Here is a 20,852-nt window from a genome sequence, read left to right as displayed (position 1 = left end):
ACACTCGGGCCTCAGACACGGAGCTGCTCAGCACAGCAGCCACCGGTCACTGTTTCCCAGCACTCCTCACAGACGGACAGACAGATGGGCGGGCGGGCAGGGGCCTCCCTCCAGCTGCTGCCCCTGCCCCATGCCCACGGGTCCTTCACAGCGACAGCCCCTAGGTCCCTTTCCTCCCAGAGGCCTTTCCATCCACTGGTGCCCACTGTCCTGGGAAGGCTTCACGGGATTGGAAGGGGCACCGTGGGGGTGGGACAAGTCAGGTCCCCTTCCTGCCCCACATACAAGGCAGGTGAGCTGGGTGGGGCCTTGGGAACCTCATTTCCAGTTTCCGTGCCTTTCCAGTGGGGGCACTGAGGAGCCCGGTGGTCCCTGCATCCATGGTGTTGGCTGCCCACCCCTCCCCTATGCTCCTCCCTGAGGTTCTCTTCATCCAAATCCTTGTTTGCTACTGTGACTGAAGCCCAGACCCTCCTGCCGGGTCCCCGGCAAGAGAGCCAGCTCGCAGCACATGCTGGAACCAGAGACCGGATCAAGCCCCGCTCCACGACCAAAGCCCATGGGGCCCCTCAGCAAGGAGGACCAGGCAACATGTGGCTGCCTGTGCCTGGGCTCCTACACCTCCAAGCCCCTTGAGACGTTCACAACCAGAAAACCTTGGGGTGTCTGCATGCTCGGCCAACGCCAGCCTCAGGGCTTGTTACCGGTGGCCCCTGGGGCTCCACAGTGACCTGTGGAGCAAGCAGGCCCAGCAGACCCAGCCCTGAGTCTAGGGGCCAGACCACAGGAGCCAGGCCACTCCGTGAGGGGAGGGAGCTGAGGGGCTCGGGCCCCAGGACGGCCTCAGCTGCAGGTCCACATCCCATTTACTGCTCACAGGCCTTACACATCCACGCCTCAGGGGACCCACAACACGCTGTGAGGACCCCAACTCCACAGATTACAGATTCAAGGCCTGACACTGGGCCAGCCCGTGCCCATGGCTTCCGGCTCTAAGACCAGCTCTCCCTCAGGGCAGCGGGCTCGCTGTGGTGCGTTTGGTCATGAGATGGCCGGCAAGCTGGGGACATCCGTCTCCTACAGGCTTGAAACAAAACCATCTGGAGCCAGTTCAGATGTGTGGGGGCAATGATGGCGCCCTGAGAGTGGAGTGGGTACCGACCATGCCTCAGGTGGGAGACGGCAGCTGGGGAGGTGCCCCTCCCTCCTCTGGTCCTGCCTGACTCCCTGGAGCCCCCGGGTCAAAGCGTCCCTGGGGCTCCTCCAGGCTGGGTCCCAGCAGACCCTGCAGCTCAGGGTATCAGCTCCCATCTGTTTTTCTTGCTATTTTCTCCACAGTGGGAAAGGCTGGACACAGGACCTCGGCTGAGGGGGGGCAGGCTGTCACAGGAAGGGCCAGGCAGGGGCCCACCTTGTCCTCACGCCAGAAAGAACAGTGGACGCTGCACATCCTGGGTGCACATGGGGTGGGGTGTGTTGAGTACGCCTCCAACATTCGGGGTGTCCCTCCCAAATGGGGCTCAAGGCCTCACCACCTCCGCAGCTGCACTGGGAACTAGCCAGCAAGGCGGCTGCCCTCAGGAGGGGGCAGTCTAAGGTTGATATGGGCTGGGGGCTCACGGTGGGGGGGGGGACGGGCATGCAGGCAGTGACGCTGCAAGGGGGAAGCTCCTTAAGGACAGCACTGAAGGGACCAGCCAGACCCCACCTCCAGCACTGCCCCCCCCAGAGCTGAGCCCCACCCACCACCGCAGAGACAGCCCTTTGGGTGCTGCATCCTCTGTGTGCAAAGGTGACACAGCTCCAAGACAGGAAGTAATCCATCAGTCAGTACCTTCTGCTGGTGACAGTGGCGTGGTGGCCTGGGGTGTCGGGGGCGGTGGGGAGCTCAGACTCTCCGAGGGAGAGGCAGAGGCTGAAGAAAAGGCGGACGGGGTCCCTGCTGCCGAGAGCCAGCCTGGCCCGATGGGCAAATGGGCAAGTGTTTGCCGTCCTGCCTGGCGCCAGAGCCAGCAAGCGCAAGCAGTTCGGAAATTCCAGAGAGAGACGAAGGCCACAATCCCTGGATCAGAATCGGGCCAGGAGAGGGCGCTCTGGAGGCTAAGGGAGGGGCGGAACAGTCACACTCAGCTGACGGATATAACAAGTGAAAAATAAAATCTGTTCCGCGACAAACTGCGATGATGGAGTCAATGCCACGTGAGGACGGAGAGGAGAGGCTCAGTTAGAGAAGGTCGGTGTGAAGGCCCTGGAGGGGCGGGAGCCCATTGCTGAGTCAGGAACTGCTGGTCCCTGCGCAAGTCCTGCCACCTAAGGCTGCTCTGAGGGAGACCCTTACAGAGGAGTGAGCCCGTGCCCCCAGGCCACCAGCCAGCTCCAGCAGGTCTAGGCAGGTCCGGGCAGGGTGGCCGGAGCCCCGTGCTGCCCCTGCGCAGTGTGAGACCTGCGGAGGCTCTCGGTCAGATGTAGTCGCCCACCCCCCCACCCTCACCCCCACCGGACCCTTCCAGTCCACAGCCCAGAGAAGCCGGGTCTCCATCTCCGGCCAGGTCCCAGCAGGGGCCGCGAGCGCGTGCCCGAGCGCCCCATCTGTCCTTTGCCTCATGAATAGGCCCCTTTCATGGATGAGATCACTTCCAGTGGGGGGCCCACCGGGCACAGAGCGCAGGCCTCTCCCCGCCTACCACCGCCTCACAGCAGGCGCTTCCGGGACACGGCGGGACTGGCGTCCCGGCTCACCCTGAGGACGAGGGCTGCAGGCTCCTCGCACAGGAAAGGCTGGGGAGGCCAGCGGGCGCCACACAGGCCGAGGGGCCTGGGCAGGAAGGAGCATCGGGAAGCAACAGGGGACTGGGCCTGAAGCCCCACTCTGCCTCACGGGGTCTTCCCCAAGCTGCCGAGTCATCTGGGTCCCCCAGAGGCACTGCAGTGCCACAGGGAGAGGACAGAAGCCAGGGTGCTTCCTCCCCCGTCACCAACGCCCATGGGTGCCGGGCAGCTGTCTCCTCCTTGGCTCCTCCATCCACAGACAGACAGACAGACCCCCACAGTCAAGCAGCAGCCAGCCCTGGGCCCCGCAGCCCAGGGTGAGGGTCGCTGGTCTCTGGGTGACCTCCGTCTCCCGTGTGGTGTCTCAAGTGCTTCAGCCCCTGGGTGCCCAGGTTCTGGCAGGAAAGGCCTTCCACTGCAAGCCCCTAGCTGACTTCCGTGCTCCTGGTTGGACCCCAGTGGCTCAGGAGTGGCACCAGAGCGGGAAGAATGGAGCGTGGCCATCAGGAGAGCACTGACCGGCCTCTCATCACACGCGTGTCGACTCAGAAGGACACAGACAGACTCCATATGGTGGGCCAGAAGGCACAGCTATGCCTAAAGGCAGGGTGGTGAAGGGTCCAGCCCATTGCTGACATCCAGGCAGGGTCCCCAAGCCAGGTGTCCACATCCCTGTCACAGGCTCCTCTCTCAGGTCCTGGGCCCAGCGCCGGGCGGGGGGCCAGAGGGGTCAGCACCCTCTGTGGTCATGCCCCTGAGATGGCTGAACCCCTTTCCCACGGGGCCGAGGAGGGCATTTCATGGCTGTGGTCCCCTCCTTCCTGCCTCCTTTCTCAGGCACTTGTAACTGGAAACTTGGATCCCAAGACCAGGGAAGTAAGGTTTTCAGACTATTAAACTGCTTCCTGCAGAGAAAGTCTTCCTCCCGGAGGAAAACAGGAAACCAGATACAATCACTCCAGGGGCCAAAGATGTAACAGTAACTTTACCCAGAGGAGTCTGGAGGAAGGGCCAGGTGGGGCACCGGAGGCCAGAACGTCTGGGTTCTAATGACCCTGCTTTGAATCTTGCTGCTTTGGGGCCTGTGGCATCGCCCACCAGCTGGGACCACGGTGTCCCACATCCCCAGAGGGGGCGTCTGGGCACACAGCCAGCCTGCAGAGCTGCTGGGGGAGGGGGAACCCTGAGCTCTGAGAGAAAGGAGCCAAGCGAGTCCATTGGGTTATTAGCATTATGAGCATTGGGAAGTGCTGCTGGCCACTCTGAGGACCCTCCCCGCCTCTGGAGCCAGCAGGAGAGACGGGGCTTCTGCCCTGACTGCCGGGGCCACCGCCCAAGGCCAAACACCACGCTCCCGGGCCCCACAGGCCCTGAACTCACAGGCCCTGTGTCTGGGCCCTGCTGTGCTCAGAGGCTCTGACACTGGGGCGCCCACAGGGAGTGGGGTGCTGGAAGGCATTCCCCAGATCAAGGGAGGGGATTTGCCCCCAGTCCCCACCCTTATCCTGAGAGTCCAGACGTACCCCGAGGGCAGGAGGCCCGGGTGCTGTGCTGGGAAACTGCCCTGGGTGACTCTGAGATGCAGCTACCTCCTTGCCACCCCAGCGGCAGCCAGCTCTGCCCCCCAAAAGCAGGTGCAGCCCCCACGGCCCAGTGGCTGAGGGTCCTCAAGGAAGAGGGATTCTGACCCAAACGGTCAACTCCAGAAACTGTCCCCCGACCTCGGCATTCCTGCCATTTCCGGCACCGAAAGCCGCTGACTCTGCAGCTGCAGGGCCCCACCCACTGTGGGTGACTTTCCGACTCATCGGGTGGCATGGAAAAAGCCACCGTGTCTGCGCCAGGGTTCAGTGACCTGTGAGCGGCTGCGCCGCGAGGCCTCCCCAGGGCAGCCGCCCGGTCAGAGGAGGCGACATTCCTTCTCCGGTGAAGCGGAGAGACCTGATGTGGCAGGGAACTGGAGCAGACTCTGGTCACTTGCAAGAGGTGGCCGAGGACCCCACAGCCTGGACACTGAGTGTCCTCACCTCACTGTGCCCGGCTGGAGGGTGCAGACAAGGCCCTGCACTCCCCAGAGAGGGGGCCTGAGGTGAACCGGCCACATCAGGACCCCTGAGAGCAGCCTCCTGCCTCACCACCTCGCCCTGCAGGTGTCAGGAGTTCCGGTTGGATTCCGGCACCTGGACCCTCGGCAGGATGACTGAATGAGAGGTGCCCACGTGCCCGGGGTTCCCCTCTCCTAGACCCACTGGGCAGGCGCAGGAGGACCAGCTGGGGGAGCAGGAGCCCCAAAGCACATCAGCTCCCCAAGGGGGTCCCCCACTAAGAATGTGTCACTCTGGCCACTCGCCCATGGCGGCAGTCGGGGGGCAAGGGGGTGGGGGGATGGGCGCACCAGGGAATGGAAAGAGAATTAAATATTGTTGAGTGAGTGGAGCTGACTCCTCAGCTCCTCCTCAGCTGAGGAGTCAGATGAGTTCAGACCGTGGCCCCACCAGCCAATAGCTCGTGGCCTTCAGCAGGTCACAGACCCTTGCTTTGGGTCTTGTCCTCAGCACAGTGGGACAGTGAGACTGGCATGGAAGCCGTGTGGCCCAGAGGCTGGCGCAGAGACTGAGCAGGGCCCCTGCTAGGTGCCCGTTGCTTCCACCTCCTGAAGGCACCCAAGTGCCCGAGAAAGTCCAGTCTGTCCTGCGGAGATGCAGCGGGCGCAGGGACACAAAGTGTCTTGTTTTGATTCGGGAGGCTGTTCACATGGCTTTGGCGTCTACTTTGTAGCGAACTCAGCCTTGGTACAGAATCAGTCCGTGTTCCCTGACCCCTCTGACTAGCAGGGGGTGGTAGCTCCCTCTGGGGTGTGCGGCGTGGCGTGGGGGGGGCTACAGACAGGCACATCCTCCTGAGCATCTCCTGGCCGGTCTGATACCAGGGGCGCCTCGGCCTCTGCCTGAAGGGCTGTCCCTGCTGGAGAGACTCTGTGTAGACGGGCGCCCCAGTGCGCACGCCTCCCCTGGCCGCTGGGGCAACGCTCTCCCCAGGCTTGGGTTCCTCTCCTCTGCACCCCCTGCCTGAGCCCTCAGGGCTCCCCAGACCTCATGGCATCTACCCTCTGGGAAAGAGGCAACAGGCAACAGGGGAGGACGGAGAGGATGGAAAGGGCCCCCCACCTTGGAAACTTTCCCAGAGGAAGAACACACTCCTACCCGGGGGGCCTGTTATTCTCCACTGCTGGCACTTTCATATCAGCAAGTACTCCCGAGGGTCCAACTTCATGGCTCCTACTACATCGCAGGGGAGGGGGCGCGGCGGGAAGAAGCCCAGCACAGAGCTGCTTCCCGCCTCCTCTCAGTGGGGTCTCCTCACGTTCCCTCCCTTCCGTCCACTGAACAGAGCCCAGAGTCCGGGCCCCACCCAGGAAGCAGCCCTTCTCAGCCCGCGGCCCACAGACGAGCGCCCTGCACCCCACCCACCCTGCCCCTCCAGTCCCCCAGCATTTGCCCCAGGGATGGGCTGGGGGCAGGAAGGTCCCTGAGGCAGTGGGAGGTGGGCAGGGACCAGGCTGGCCCAGGCGGATGCAGGCACGGAACAGGGCCCCCTTGGGGGACAATCAGCAAAACTCTGTTTTCCTGCCCAAGCTTTTGACTGTGTGTCCCAGAGTGTGAGGAGCAACTCCAGTTCGCCGTGGGTTCCCAAAACCTGCCCCAGTCCCTGGTGCCCAGTCGGCATCCAGCCAGATTCGGGGAAGGAGAGCAGGTTCTCACACCATTCTTAACTGAAAACAGACCGTGGAAAGAGAATGAACCCAACAAACAGAAAAGTTACAAACAGCAATATCAATGGTCGGCTTCAGTGTGAGAGAACTGGGGGGAGGGGGCCCTGCTCACACAGCCCCCTCCTGCCTGCACAAGGGCCTGCGCCCCCTGCCCCCAAAGGCGGGCCTTCCACGGGAGCCTCGGGCTGCCCCACCTCACCCAGCCCAGCATGTGAAGCCTCATTAGGCTTCATTAGGCCGCTTCATTAGGAGGCTCCAGCAGGAGTCAGACCCCAGTTCCTCCCGCTGCAAGGCCGGCCCCCTGCTCACTGCCAGCGTGGGGAACAGCCTGTCCTCCTCCGTGGGATGCGGCCTGCGCCCTTGAACGGAACAGCAGGGAGCCGGGCAGCATCCTGGAACGGGGGCTCTGAGGGGTGAGCCCTGGAGGCCCTTTCTGTCGGTTCTCTTGCCTCAGCACCACCCTGCAAGGTGCTCACATGCGCCAGGACCCTGCAGGGACCTCGGCGGTGGTGTGGGGGCGGGGAGGGGGGAGCTTATTAAATCAAAGCCGTTTTTTCCACCCACCAGCATGAAAGCCTGAAAGTGCGCGGAGCTGGAAAAAGAACACCAGGCTGCTGGCAACAGTGAGCCTTAGGGACTGAAGGAGGGACTGAACGAGGCAGAAATGGGCAGGGCAGGACCAGGGAGGGGGAGGGGACACCAAAGGGCCTTCTCTCCCCAGTGAAGCCAACACCCCCAGTGTGGGCCATGTGGGAGGTCCGCTCTGGGCCCTGGAGCTGCCCCGTGGAGGAGGAGCTAGAGGGAGCACCAGCTTTCGAGCCCCGCCCCTGACCTCTCACCTCTGTAGCCGCTGCCCCCTCCTCCAGCGGAGGGACAGACACAGGCCAGCCTGAGAGGGACAAGGTCTGATTCAGACTCAGGCTGCTGCCAGCAAATCGGACCCCCTCTCAGGGCCTGTCTCCGCCTCTGAGACTCGGGGCCACACTTGCCTCCGTCCCCCAGGCTTCCAGAGTCCCTTGGGCCCCTGCTTCCCAGCGGTCTCCTCCCTGTCCTTGGTCCAAGCACCAGGGGTCTGGGGGCTAGCCCAAGGTCATGCAGCTGACGGCCGAACAAACAGAATTGCAACCCGGGTCAGAAGCCTCCACGCCCTGCTCTGGGGCTCCAGCAGGGAACTGCCCTGTGGCCGTGAGGCACCGAGGGACACAGTCTCGTGCCTGTCAGTCCGAGCTTCTCGAGGCCCACAGCACTCCATGCCCGGCTCCAACGCAGCTCCAGCCCTTCCTCTTGGGGGGAGGTGACAGAGGACCCAGAAGGAGGGAACCCTTGCCAGGCCCACACTGACGCGCCATCAGTGAGAGCAGCACCTGGGGAGCGGCGCCCAGAACACGCAGAGGGGAGGGCGGCACCAGGTGGGAGGCGGGGAGGGCGGAGGTCCCCTCACACCACTCACAGGGCTCCTGTCGCTGCCGTGTTGCAGATGGGAACACTGAGGCCCAGGGAGGTCCGGGAGCACCCAGAGCCCCAGCAGGGCTGGCTGGTGCGGAGCTGAGGCCGGGCTCTCTGCAGCTGCAGCACCTCTGCCTGTGTGGCCGAGAAGGCCTCCCCGAGCCTCTCCCCACCGCTCACCTCTGGGGCCTCGAGGGGTCCTTTCTGCCTCCAGATTTGCCTTCCCTGCCCTCAGGGGGGTCATGCAGGGGGGCACGTGCAGGCGCTGGGTCCAGAGAGGAAGCAGGCAGGTCCAGCAGGGAGCCACACCAGGCCGCGGCCCGAGCAGCCTCAGTCCCTGCTCTCACCTCTCGGCGCAGCCTGTGCTGACCCCTGTCACCGGCAGAAGCCAGGACACTCCACGATGACAGAGGCCGAGCGAGCAGGTGCATCACATGCGGCGCCCCCTCAGGGGCCCACGGGGCAGCTCTTCAAGCCCCCTTTTCCACTTTCGAACTTATTTCCACGTTCCTCGACCTCCCGGCATCTCAGCGCCTTCCCTGCACGGTGGACTTGATGCCGGCCTTGCCAACGTCAGTGAGATCGGCGGAAAGGTGGCACCCCTCCCCAACCACAGGGTTGGGCTCCCTTCCTGGGGTCCCTCCTGCCAGGCAGCCCCCACGCTCACTGCCAGGCTTGAGGAAGAAGGGGAGGTGCCCAGGCCCTGTGCCCAGAGCAGGGACAGGCCACGCCCTCATCTGTGCTCGGGCTCCAGGTGGCGGCCAGCCGGGCCACAGTCACTTCCCCATGGTCACGCTCGCGGCGCCATCCGTGCAAAGGAAGCCTCAGGCCACAGTGTGGACGAGCTGGTCGGCTGCCCACCCCAACCGCAAGGAGACAGACAGACAGACACGCATGCACCGCCGTCCACCGCTCGCCCTGCCTCCCAGAAAGGCGAAGGAGCACCGCAACGCCGGGGAGAGACTCGTCCCTACCTAGGAGCATCCACAACCCACGAGGCACCTGTTGGTGTTTCCAGTTCACAGGTGAAGAAACACAGGGTTGGGGCGTCTGAGATGGGAGACCAGTGCGGCAGCCTGACTGCCACTCCCCTGCGTTGCTGACGCCCCCCAGGGAGTCAGGCAGGGACCAGGGACCAGAGTCCCCTTACCAATGAGGTGGCTTGCGGAGAGAGCCAGCGGCAGCCTAGGCCGCGGGCTCCGGGCTCCGGTTTCCCAGCCCCAAGCCCCCCTCAGCACTGGGCGGGTTGGGGGATCCTCGTCCCCCAGCTTCCCACAGAAGGGAGGGGCTCCCGTACCCCTGAGTCTCCTCACAAGTGCTTCCCTTGAACGTTTTTCTTCCCGCCTTGACTACAAACAGAGTTCAGACTCTGGCTACGTTCTGATGGGAGGAGGGGCCTAGAGACTGCCCCCTCCTGGCCGATGTGGCTTCAGCCCTGGGGAGACACACTCCTGGAGCCCAGCACCCGTTGCACATGGGACAGGCGTTCTTGCCCGCGTGGAGCCTCCCTCTACCCACTGGTCACCGAGCCTCACCCTCCTGTCCAGCGCCCAAAGGGAGCCCTCCACAGCTCCCGCAGGTGGGACACAGAGAGGAAGCAGGTGGGCTCCAGGCATGGGGCATGTCCGCCCACAACTGTGCAGGTCTGTGCTCTGCTCCCACACGCCTGCAGGTCCATGCCAGGTCCATGCCAGCCCTGGGGCAGCTCTGAACTGCAGGCCAGAGACCAGGCAGGGGCAAGGCCGGGGTGCCTAACCCTCCCCCACACACCCATAGTCAGATCACTCCTGAACGACGATGCTATACTCACCTCCTGATCCGACCGCGCTGCCTTACAGACAGGTTTCTGCTGCAGCAATTGGAATTGAGCCCATTTCACAGATGTGGAAACTGAGACCCAGACAGGTAAGTGATTCCCCCAAGATCACCTGGCAGTGCTGCAGCCAAGGCGCAAACACAGGTCTTTTCATTCACCTGTTCAATCACTCACTGGACAGTCCCGTTGCAGGCGGCAGCTCTGTGGCTGTTAGCAGGTTGTCTGACCTCTGAGAGCCTCGGCTTCTCAGGAGATGTGGAAGCCAGGGCTACATTACACTGTTCGTACAAAATGCTGCCTCTTCAGAAAGCTGTGCAAGAATTCACACAAGAGCACCCACGCCAGGTCTTCGGCGCAGTCTCGCAAACACCAGGTGTTCAAAGGCCACTTGCTCCTACTAACGTCCCTTCAGAGACCCCTTGGGTCAGTTGTTGGAGACAAAAATGGAACCATGCTGGCAGCGCGGACACAGCAAGAATGGGCTTGGGCCAGTGAGCAGGTCAGACAATGGCTGTGTTTCAGGGGAGCCCGGGAGCTGCGGGGAAGTGAGGGCAGGACGAGAAAGGCTCCCTGGAGGCGGTGTCCTCTGAGCAGAGCCTCACAGAGTGAGCAGGAACTAGACCGATGAGAGAAGGAGCAGCTTCCGGGGTGTTTATGGGAGAGGCCTCATCCTTCTCCGAAACCCAAGGCCTGGGCGGGAAGAAGATGGCCGGAGGCAGAGGCAGCGCCCCCAGCCCAGGGGGAGGGCGGCATGGGGCTGGGCGCCGTGTGCCGGGAGTGGGCCGAGCCTGCCCAGGCCTCCTCCTGGGGCCACTGGGGAATCATCGCCCGTGGGTCTGTGCCCTTGAGGACAGGCCTGGTGTCACCACAGACACACGCTGACTTGAACATGTAAACGGGGCTGTTGCCTCGGGGTGAAGCACGAACAGGAAGGGGGCCCCCGGGCTGGGACTCACGAGGGGCTGGGCGGGAGGAGGGGATGGGGGTGAACAGGCAGTTTCATGAATGATCTGGAAGCCCAGGCCTGCATTTCGTGACTCATAAAAGTAAGAATGAAGAGCCATAACCCCCACCCCGCGCATACACAGGCACACACACACACACACACACAGCCCACAGGTGTGAAATGTGTGAATACCACCCCACACGCCTGCCCCACGGAGCCATGTGGCCCCTGTCCTGATTACAGCCACGCTTTCACACCCCTCGCTGGCTCGCTGGCTCCATGCAGATTGTCAGCCCCCGGGCCTGACCAGTGCTCCGGAGGTGTCTGCTGCACCACTGTCTTCACGGTGGCCGTGAGGAGCCTGTAATGGGGGTTCCCTGAAGAGGGCTGGCCCCTGTGTCTGCTGGGCCCAGTGATGCCCCAAACACACTGAACATCCTCCTCCCCGGAGGGAAGGGGGGACTCGGGAGGCACGGAGGTCCCAGAGGGGCTGTTCACAGCCTTCCCTCCTGGAAACAGCAGCCTGTGGGGACATCCGGAGACTGGGGTACCCCCCCCACCCCTGGAACTTGCCAGGTAAGCTGGGATGAGACCTTTTACTGCTCTGTGCCCAGCCCCCCACCCCCGATCTCCTGGGAGTGTCTTAATGAAATAATCCTTCCTTCGCCAGGGCCTGCCTTTGGCCCGTGGGTGACTCTGAAATATCCGACTGGCTCCTTCCCAGCCGGGCCACCCCACCTGCCCCGTGAGTGCTTTCCTCCCGGGGAGCACCCTCCTGTTCCTGACCCGCCCAGCTGCTGAGGGCCGGCTGGGGTGCGAGGCAGAGACGGGAGAGAGCCGCGCTGACCCTCAAGAGCTTGTAGCTCGTTTTTGGGGCAGACCTGAGTGCAGCGGACAGCGGAGGCCAGTGGACACCATGCTCCGAACGTCAAACAGGCTCCGGGAAATCCGACCCAGTAACAGCGCCCGCTCCCTGAGTGCCCCTCATTGGCCAGGCCCTCCTGACGACGTGGAGGAAGCGTGAAGAGGCATGTGCTCAGTGTGCTCACACCCGTCCATCCAAGGTGTGTCCCCGTGAACAGGGAGGGTGGCACCCCTCACCGAAAAGGGGGTCACTGAAAGTGTCAAGGGTGCAGGGGCGCCCTTCAAACGGACCTCCCCCTCGCCTGCCCCCAGGAGGGTGCTGCCCGCGGACTTCCCGGTCCAGCTGGGCGGCTGTGGCCTGAGCCCTTGGTTCCACTGGGAGAGAAACCAGGCTGCCAGTTGGCCCTGGCCACGCTGGGGCGGGGGAGGGGCGAAGGGGCTGGGAAGTGGATGCTTCTGAGAGCCTGCAGGTCTGGCCCCGGTGCAGGGGCCAACCCCCTTCCTCCTCCCTCCCCTCTCCCCTGCCCTGCCAAGCACACTCGCTCCAGGAGCTAAAGGGGACTGTGGCAGGTCAGGCCAGCCGGGGCCTTCTCCAGTGGCCAGTGCCCCACGCCCACCAGCTCTTCTCCCTGGGTCTGTGCTGGGCACATAATCACTGTCGGCAGCCTGAGTGACCACCGTCCCTGCTGCCTTAGCTGACACTTGCCACTCGGTGCCCAGGAGCTGTGACAAGCCCCTGCTGTGCCGTCACAGACCACTGTGCAGGGGCCAGTGAGAGGGCCACCATGGGGGATCTGCCGTCACCTCCACTGCAGTCTCTCTGAGGATCTGGGTCAACCCGCCGCCGCCCTCCCTCACCACCCCCGGCTCCAGGCCGGGCAGCACATCCACCCCGTGGCTTCAGCCACAAACCGCAGAGTCACAGCCGACTCCTTCTCCACTTCGCACATCCGCTCCAGCACCCCCCAGGCTCTGAGGCCGACAGGCTGCAATCTCTCCGGTCCTCTCCACACCCCGCCCTGCCCGCCCACACTGCCACAGCCTGCCCTGCCCCCATCCACCCTGCACCCAACAGGCCGGACCATCCTGTGTCCACGTGGTGGGCGTACCACCCTTGCACACAGGACATTCGATTGAGACAGATCATGCTTCTTGTATACCGCTGGATTTGATTCGCTGATACTTTATTAAGGACTTTCGACCTCTTAAATATGCAATTGGGATTACGTCACCCCTGCCTAAAGCACTTCTGAGGCTTCTCGGTGCACTCAGACTGAAGTGCAAGTGCTTGGCCCTGAGCCATGGGCCCGGCCTCCTTCCGACACCGACACCGGCCGCCCTGGGGAGAGGCCAAGCACAGCCTGACTCGGGGAATGCCAGGGCGGCTCCCTTCCCTGCCTTCTCCTCAGGCTGTAGCCCAGCTCTGCCCCTGCCCTGGAGATCACCCTCGCCCACCAGTCCCTAAGGGCACAGAGGCAGGGGCACCTGGGTCAGTGAGGGAGGGGACTCTCCTGGGGGCTGCGCCCCTGCAGCTGAACATGACTCGCGGTCTCAACTCTGTGCATGGCTGCCTCTTGCATCCTCTCTCCCCACCGCTGACCTGCCTTCGGAAGGGGATGCCACCTCCCAGTACCTGCGCCACACACTCTGCCTCCTGCTGGGAGCCGAGCTCCACGGCCCTGGAGACCACCCACCCTCTGGGTGGCCCCCAGGTCCTCGCCTGCCCCCTCTCCAGGACTTCACTCCAGAAAGGCCCTCCTTCACTCTATGCTGCACCAAGTCTCAGTCGGCACACAGACTAACGTCACCGCGTCCGAGAGAACAACAGGGAACAAAGTGCCCGTCCCCTGCCCTGCTCGCTCCATTGCATCGCTGTCCAGGCCCCTCAGAGGAGCAGCCACGCCAGCTGCCTCCGACGCGCTCTGCACACTGGGCCTCTCGGGCACCACGTTCGGGGCTCTGGGGTCCCCTCCACGTGTCTGGCTCCCCTTCCCTCTCTGTGCTGGTGCCTGCCCTTCTCCCCAGCCCCTCAACGCTCAGTCCTTGCTCTTCCCCTCCATCGTGGGGACTTGTCCAGCCACGGGGCCCACCTGCCAGCGGCTCCCCACCCCCCACCCTGACTTCACACCTGAAGTCACCCATGAACATTCAACCGCCTGTTCAGCATCACACTCGGCCCAGACCCAGCGAGATCGAAAGGGAACCTTTGTTATTCCCACGCCAGCCACACCCACAGCCCCGCTTTGGGGGCTCGGGACAAAAAGCATGGTTACACTTGGCTCTTCTTTCTCTCGTGCCCACATCCAATCCACAAGCAAACTCTTGGGCTCTTTTTTCCAAATATGCCAGAATCTCAACAAATCAGCGTTTAAACTGAACACAATATAGTATAGAGAAAAGCATACACGCCACTCAATTTCCTTCAGAAAAGCTCACCAACAGGCAAAACCGATCGGCGGCACAAAGACCAGCCTGGTGGTCACTCTCGAGGGCACTGACCAGGGGCGACACGAGGGGGCCCTCTGGGTTGCGGAAATTGTCCTAAGCACTGCCCTGGGCGGTGGTCCCGAGGTCTGTCGTCTGTGAATGCACGCGGAGCTGTCTGGCTGAGCCTCGTAGGCTGTGGGGGCGACCGACAGCCCAAGGGTCCCCTGTCGTCTCTCATCTCTGCTCTGTCCCTGCCCTGCCACCTCGGGCCAAGCAGCAGGGACACACCCCAGCCCTGCGGCCTGGGACGGCGCTCCTCACCGAGAGGCTGAGTAATGGGACGTCCAGGCCTCGTGGGGGAGAGGGCAGGCACTGAGATGAGCCGCGTCGTGGCCCACCCATCCTGCCCACCCAACCCGGAGAGGCCCGGGGCAAAGGAATGCCAGGCTCCCTCCCAGGGTGGGGTTGCAGCTCCCGTGGGATTGGCCTGGAGGAGTGACCGAGCTGGAGTGGAGACGAAGTTGGGGTAGAGAGAGCTGGGAAACCGCGGCCCGGGACCCCTCACAGCTGGAGGCTGTGCTGGGGGCAGCGACGCAGCCCAGGGTGCAGGGTCGGCCCCGACCTCCCAAACAACGAGGTTCCTGAACAGCATTCTGTGACAGTTGTAATGATTTTTAAACATGGTAATAACCCTAATCATCGAAACTGTAGGAATGGATAAATAAAATATGATGTTCTTTTACTGAAGAAATGCAGACAGCCGGCCTACTCGGAGCCGGGCATGGGAGGACGTGGGCGGGTGGGCGGGTGTGCTCCTGGCCGTCTGGCACTGACCAAGCTCAGAAAAGCCACCTGGACCATGAGCGGTGGGGAAGGAGACACAGATGCGCCCTGAGCACCTGACAGAGACGGTTCACCTGGTCCCTTGTGGCGCAGAGGGGACCGTTCTCAGGAAGGTCAGTAATGGATGAGACTGAAAGATGCATTAAAAACCAAGCGAACACGGCACCACCATCAAAATCCTTACCAAATCACCTGTGTCGACATGGGGAGATGCCTATAAACACCACACGAGGTAAACAAACGGGAATACGAAGCTACAGATGCTCTTGACTGTGGAAGAATGCCAGGTGGCCGACAGCTGATGACCAGATAGGGAGAGATGTGCGGAAAATTTTTCTGGAATGCCAAATAGTAACACTCATCCGCATGTGGTAGAGCTACCGATGACTTTCTCATCTTTATTTTTCCCTAGATTTTTGACATTTTAAACAGTAAACATACATTCAGGACTGCACCCCAGGACCCTCTGCAGAGGGCACCTCAGACACTACCTGCTTCCCAGAAGCTCAGACCTAGGCAGGTGGCAGGCCGGGAGCCGCCTCCTCGCCAGCTCGGCGAAGTGGCCACCCTGGGAACTCTTCAACGTTGGTCTCGCCTACAGCCCACGGCACCGGGCCCAGCTCACTCTTTAGCAAAACCTACTTGAAGGCCGCCCCTACTTCAAACAATGACCTTTCTAATCACCAATCACGCTCCCCTCAGCCCAGCAGTGACCTGCTGACTCTGCTCTGTCCCTGAAGGGGGTGACTGCTGAGAGCTCTTCCTGCCCGGCCTTGGCCTTCAGGGTCGGAGGCTAGGGAGCCAGAGTGAGCACGGAGGCAGGGGAGGACAGACCTCCTGCGTGAGTGACCTTCACCATGCTGGAACCCTGGCCTCTGCTTCCCCTTCTGCAGGGGCGGGGGCTGGACGGCAGGGCTACTCCACAGAGCCTCTGCAGGACCCGTCCTTGACCAGGCAAGGGGATGCTGAAGGCCTCTGAAAGCAGAGGCCAGGGCCTGAGCCCCTGAGGCCCCAGACGGTGGCCGGCTGGAGGTGGGCGTGGGTACAAGCACAGCCCCCTTTAATTGTCAAGAGAAGCCCAAGCTAGTGGGGAGGGTGGAGGGCTAAAGTCCTGTCTGAAAGCGAACACACCCTAATCTACCCGAATTCTCGCTCTGCCTGAGCCTGGTCCAGCAGGCGGGCCTCCACTCCTGGCTGTGCTTCCCGGTCAGCAGCCCAGCCGGGCAGGCTTCCAGCTGTGGACAGAGGCGAGGCTACCAGGGGCTCCTCTGCCCACTGGGGTGAAGGTGAGGGGGGAGGGGAGGAGCGTGTGTGGGCTGAGCGGAGAGCAGGAGGCGCAGGCCCAGATCAGAGGAGAGAGACCACCCCGCCGACACCCTCCCCCGTGAGCCCCACAGCTTCCTGGGAGTGACTCAGGCCACATGTGGGCTCACCGGTCAGAGGCGCCTGGCCTCGATTCAACCCCAGCTCCTCCTGACAAGACGTTTGTCTGGGCAAATTGCTGATCCTCCTTGACCTCGGACCTCAGTTCATCTAACGAAGTGTCTGCAGGAAGGGGCTGCCCGGTGTCTCCACTAGTGAGAGGCTGCGAGCTCTGAGCCACAGCCGGCAAAGGCGCAGCTTCACGCCCGCTCCCCGCTAGGGGCTAAAAACATCACTGCTTCACCAAGATCTCAACACAGCACGGTCTGGAGGAACGACACGGAAGAGCCACGGAGCTGACAGGAACCTCGGAGAGGGCCCATCCCGCCCCTTCGTCTAACCAGGCGGGGGCCGGGGGTGGGGGCAGGGTCGGAGGGTGAACGAGCATCCCAGGTGGCATTTAGTAACAGAGCCAGGCTGAAACTCGGGTCGAGCTGATTCCCATACCCACCTCCCCTCACCCCGCCCCGCCCACCGGGTCTCCTGACCACAGACTGGGCTTTGCTCAGGGTGTCCCGCCAGCCTGCTCTGCAGGGCCCACCCCTGGAGTGGGTGCCACCCCCAGGGTGGGGGGTGCTGAGACGAACGTGGTGGGGTTCCCAGAAGTGGGAGCTGAGAGAAATAGGGCATCAGTTGCCAAATAAGTGAAGGTGTTATGCAAATGACCTGCAAAGCACATGTAAATGACCACAGGTCATTGATGAACCAACCATGTGAGGTTTTTTCTCCTTTGGTAATGATCGCACTGCAGGCTGCGAACCTGTCTTCTCCCTTGTCTGCCTGCCAAGTGGAAGGAAATAAAACCTGTGGTTGACTGCCCAAACCGAGCCTCGCTTGGTGGGGGCCCGCAGACTCGTCAGAGCTGCAGGGACACACCTGCCGACGCTTGTCCAGATTCCTTCCTGGGGCCCAGGGCTGCGTGCACCTCTGGCTCCCAGTGCTGGGGCCCCCAGGCCGAGAGGTGGCCCTCAGATCCAGCAGCCCGGGGACTCCAGGGGGCCCGTGGGGAGTGTGACAGGCAGGGGCCTGGAGTGCCCTGCCACCTCAGCCCAGCCTCCATCTAGGAGTCCCCCTTGGGAGGGGGCCCTCCAGGCTCTGGGGCCTGCGCGGCTGGGCGGCCCAGGAGCAGGGGGGCCACAGAGAGATGGTAAATCAGAGGGTCGGCATCTGGGAGGCCTGCCTGGGGCTCAACCAAGTGAGCTCTGGACATCCAGCTGGTTCAGTCCCCGGGAGCTGAGAGCCTGTTTCAGGCCGGATGCCAGGCCAGGCTTTCTGTGCAAAGAGCAGCACGGGCAGGATGCACAGCTGCCCCTCAGGCACTGCCGACCAACCCACGGTGCCTGGCACCTCCTGGGGAGCTGGGGGTGGGGGCATGCGTGGGGGGGTCAGCCCTCGCCTACTTTGCCTTATGTCTGTCGTGATAAGACCACAAATGCCAACCTGCCATGTGTGGCTTGCACACAACATGCCCAACACAGACTACGCACTTCATGTTCTCCCAGTCATCCCGGGAAGAAGGGACAGTGTCCACGTCCCCTTTGGTGGATGAGGAACCCAAGTTGAAGCAGGTGAATGAGTGACTTTCTGCGGTCACACAGCTAGACACACACCGCAGGGCCGGGAACCCAGGCCTGCAGGCTCAGTCTCAGTGCAGCCGCCACCCTCAGAAGGCAGCTCCCCCCCCCGCCAGGTGCACAGAGGCCAAAGCTGACCCTTGCGGGGGGCAGCTCAGCAGCTACTACACCCCACAGGGAAGGCAGGGCAGGTCTCACCTCCGTCACAGCAGGGCCAGGCTTCTGCTCACCTTCACACCCGCTCCAGCCAGGATTCCCGAGCAGCTGCCTACACCTGCCTGTCCGTGTGAGCCTCCCAAGGTGGCGACACTGCACATGGTCAGCAGAGGTCTGGCCACTCGAGTGGGCTGCAACCAGTGTCTCCTGCACAGCCCTCCAGACCTGGGACCCAGGGCAGCTCGAAGGCCCTGCGGGGGCGAGCGTCCTGGGTGTCCATAATGCCTGCCCTGGGAAACCTGGAGGCTCTGCTCCCAAATGGTGTCAGGGGACACCCTGGGTCTGAGTTTTCCCTTTACCTGCTCCCACTGCAGCTTCCGTCCGGAGCACGGTGAGAACAGGAAAAAAGGTAGGTGGAAAAAGCTTCCTGAAGTTGCACAAACTCAGTGCAAATGGGAGACACATGGGTGGCTGGGCCTGCCCGGGCAAGTTGCCAACGAAGGCCACAGGCCCCATGTCCCAGATATGGAGGCTGCTGCAGGGACGGCAGGTGCCAGAGCCGGCCACAGCCCCCGCGCCACACGGAGGGGCCTCACGGGGTGTCCCAGCAGGGCCGGCTGGCAGCGCGCCCAGGTCCTGCCTGGTGCCGAGAGGGTGGCCTGGAAGCCCTGGGGAAGGAGCCCCTGGGGCACTAATACTCCTGAGAAGGCAGCCACCATGAGGCCACCCACCCTGGTGCTGCCTGGACGCAGCCTGAGTCCATGTGTGGTGACCAGCAAAGACCTGCCCGGTTTTGTGCCCAAGCAGGGTGGTCGAGAGAAGGCGCCGCGCTTGTCCTCCCTCTTGCAACAGAGCTGCCAGCATGGGTGACGGGCAGAGGCGCTCTGACTGCTCGGTCTCCCGGGGCCACCCACAGGGCACTGCCAGCCAGCACGGGTGTGAGTGTCTGCGGCAGGGCTGCCCTGTCTGCCTGGAGCAGCCGCCCTCCGGCTCCTGGTGGGCCACCCTCCACACTCCCAGCCCCCTGGCAGCCTGCTGCCTCCTCCACTCCCCCGAAACTGGTGACTCCGCTGGTCCTGCTCAGTGCTCACTGGGACTCCTGCTGACCCCTCCAACCCCTCACTCCAGGCTGGACAGCTGGCCGTGTCCAGAGAACAGCAGCAGCGTAGCTCGGGGTCCTGGGCACCGCCAGGCTGGCACTCCCCCAGCCACCCAGCACCCTCCTGCTTCAACGACAGCTCGGCCTGGCACTGGAAAGCAGAGGGCAGGGGACAGAGTGTGCACCGGGGCCCAACGGCCCAGAGGACACTTGGCTTACTGGGGCCCTGCGCTGCACCATCCAGACTCTCAGGATGGCCCTCACACCGCCCAGCATGGGCGTGACCGGCACCTCCCGCTGCGGCAGACTCACCGGAGCGGGATCTTGACGCGGAGGTAGCGGTCCACCGCGATGGCCAGCAGGGCCAGGATGGAGCTCTGCGTGAGGATGAGCACGGGGCAGGCGACCATGAGGCAGGTGTGGAAGTAGGTCTGCGGCCCGATGTTGATGAGGATGGCGAGTGGGATGACCAGAGCACCCACGGCCACGTCAGCCACCGCCAGCGAGGCGATGAAGCAGAAGGTGGCGTCCCGCAGCGCCTGGTTCACCTTCACCGCCCAGATCACCAGCACGTTCCCGGGCACGGAGACCAGGGCGATGAGCACCTCCACGCTGATGTAGGCGGCCTGGAAGCCCGAGATGGAGGGCGGCATGGCACATCGGTGGCGGCACCTGGGGTCGGGACGCGCCGGGTGGGAGGTCTGTCCGGCCAGAGGTCCGGGGCTCTGGAGTCCCCTCCCTCAGGAGATGAGCCCCACTTGGCACAGCGGGCGCCTGCCTAGGCTGGCGAGACGCCCCTGCCCTTTCTCGGCCTAATCTCTGTCCCTCCCCTTGTCATCCCCGGAGGTTCCACTCAGCAACTCAGGATAGCAGTGCTGGGTCCTCCCCTGGCTTTTTTATCAGGTGTGAGGCAGCTCTCGGCACACACGGTCCCCGTGCGTGCCTCTGCCCACCGAAGCCCACAGAACAGAATACCAGGAGCTCACTAGCCTGCCTGCTGGCCGCCAGGGGGTCCCAGAGGCGGTGCCAAAGTTGGGGACACCTGGTGCCGCCGCGGAGCTCCGGGCCGCTCGGGGCAGGGCTGGGCTGCGCGCAGCCTGGCTGCCGCTCATCGTCCTCCGGCTCCGCCGCAGCCCCGGCCTTTCAAGCAATCACATGGTGCGCGGAGGCTGGGCCCCGGACGCTTTTAAAGAGGTAGCGCCCTTCTCCGCACCTGGGACGGAGCTGACAGACGCTGGTCCGGGGAACCGAGCCCGGCGTCGGCCGTGGCGCGCGCGGTCCCCTTTCCCTAGCGTGCGCCCACCCACCCTGGCCGCTGAGCGCCAGCCTCCCAGCCGCGCCCCGGGCCCCGCTCCGGCTCTCCCCGGGACCCTCGCCCACTCCTGCTCCTAGAAAGGGGCTTTCTAGTCGCCGGTTTTAACCCTCTCCTGAGTTTCCCTCGGAGACCCCCGGTGCGGACGGAAACACAGACCTACCCAAGGTCACCAAAGCTGGCAGAACTCACAGCCACCTGAGCGGGTCCGTCCGAACGCGCCCCCGCCCCCGCCCCCGCCAGCCCGACGCCTTCAGTGCAGCCAGTCGGTGGGTGCCCGAGAACCCAGGGCCAGCGAGCCTGGTCGGGGGATGGGGCGGACGGACTCGCCTCGGGCGCTCCTAGCGCGGGAGCTGAGCCACACCGGGCTGCGCACACCGGGGGGCGGGGGCGGTACACCGCGGGA

At 63.6% G+C, this 20,852-nt stretch overlaps 1 protein-coding gene across 1 annotated transcript in view; it reads right to left on the bottom strand.

Moving 5' to 3' along the window:
- The window catches only part of ADORA1 (adenosine A1 receptor), a 25,781-nt gene extending 4,929 nt beyond the window's left edge, over window positions 1-20,852 (bottom strand). The window contains exons 1-2 of the mRNA XM_037070511.1: window positions 20,610-20,852; window positions 19,447-19,806 (exon numbers count right to left, since the gene is read on the bottom strand). Of these exons, the coding sequence (XP_036926406.1) occupies window positions 19,447-19,787 (341 nt within the window). The 5' untranslated portion in view covers window positions 19,788-19,806; window positions 20,610-20,852. The remainder of the gene's footprint in view (window positions 1-19,446; window positions 19,807-20,609) is intronic.

Source organism: Sturnira hondurensis, unplaced genomic scaffold (genome assembly GCF_014824575.4).
Source record: "Sturnira hondurensis isolate 20B ecotype Veracruz unplaced genomic scaffold, ASM1482457v3 Scaffold0018805, whole genome shotgun sequence".
Lineage (NCBI taxonomy): Eukaryota > Metazoa > Chordata > Mammalia > Chiroptera > Phyllostomidae > Sturnira > Sturnira hondurensis.
Note: the sequence above shows the minus strand (reverse complement) of the source record. Positions and strands in the feature narration are given on the sequence as shown.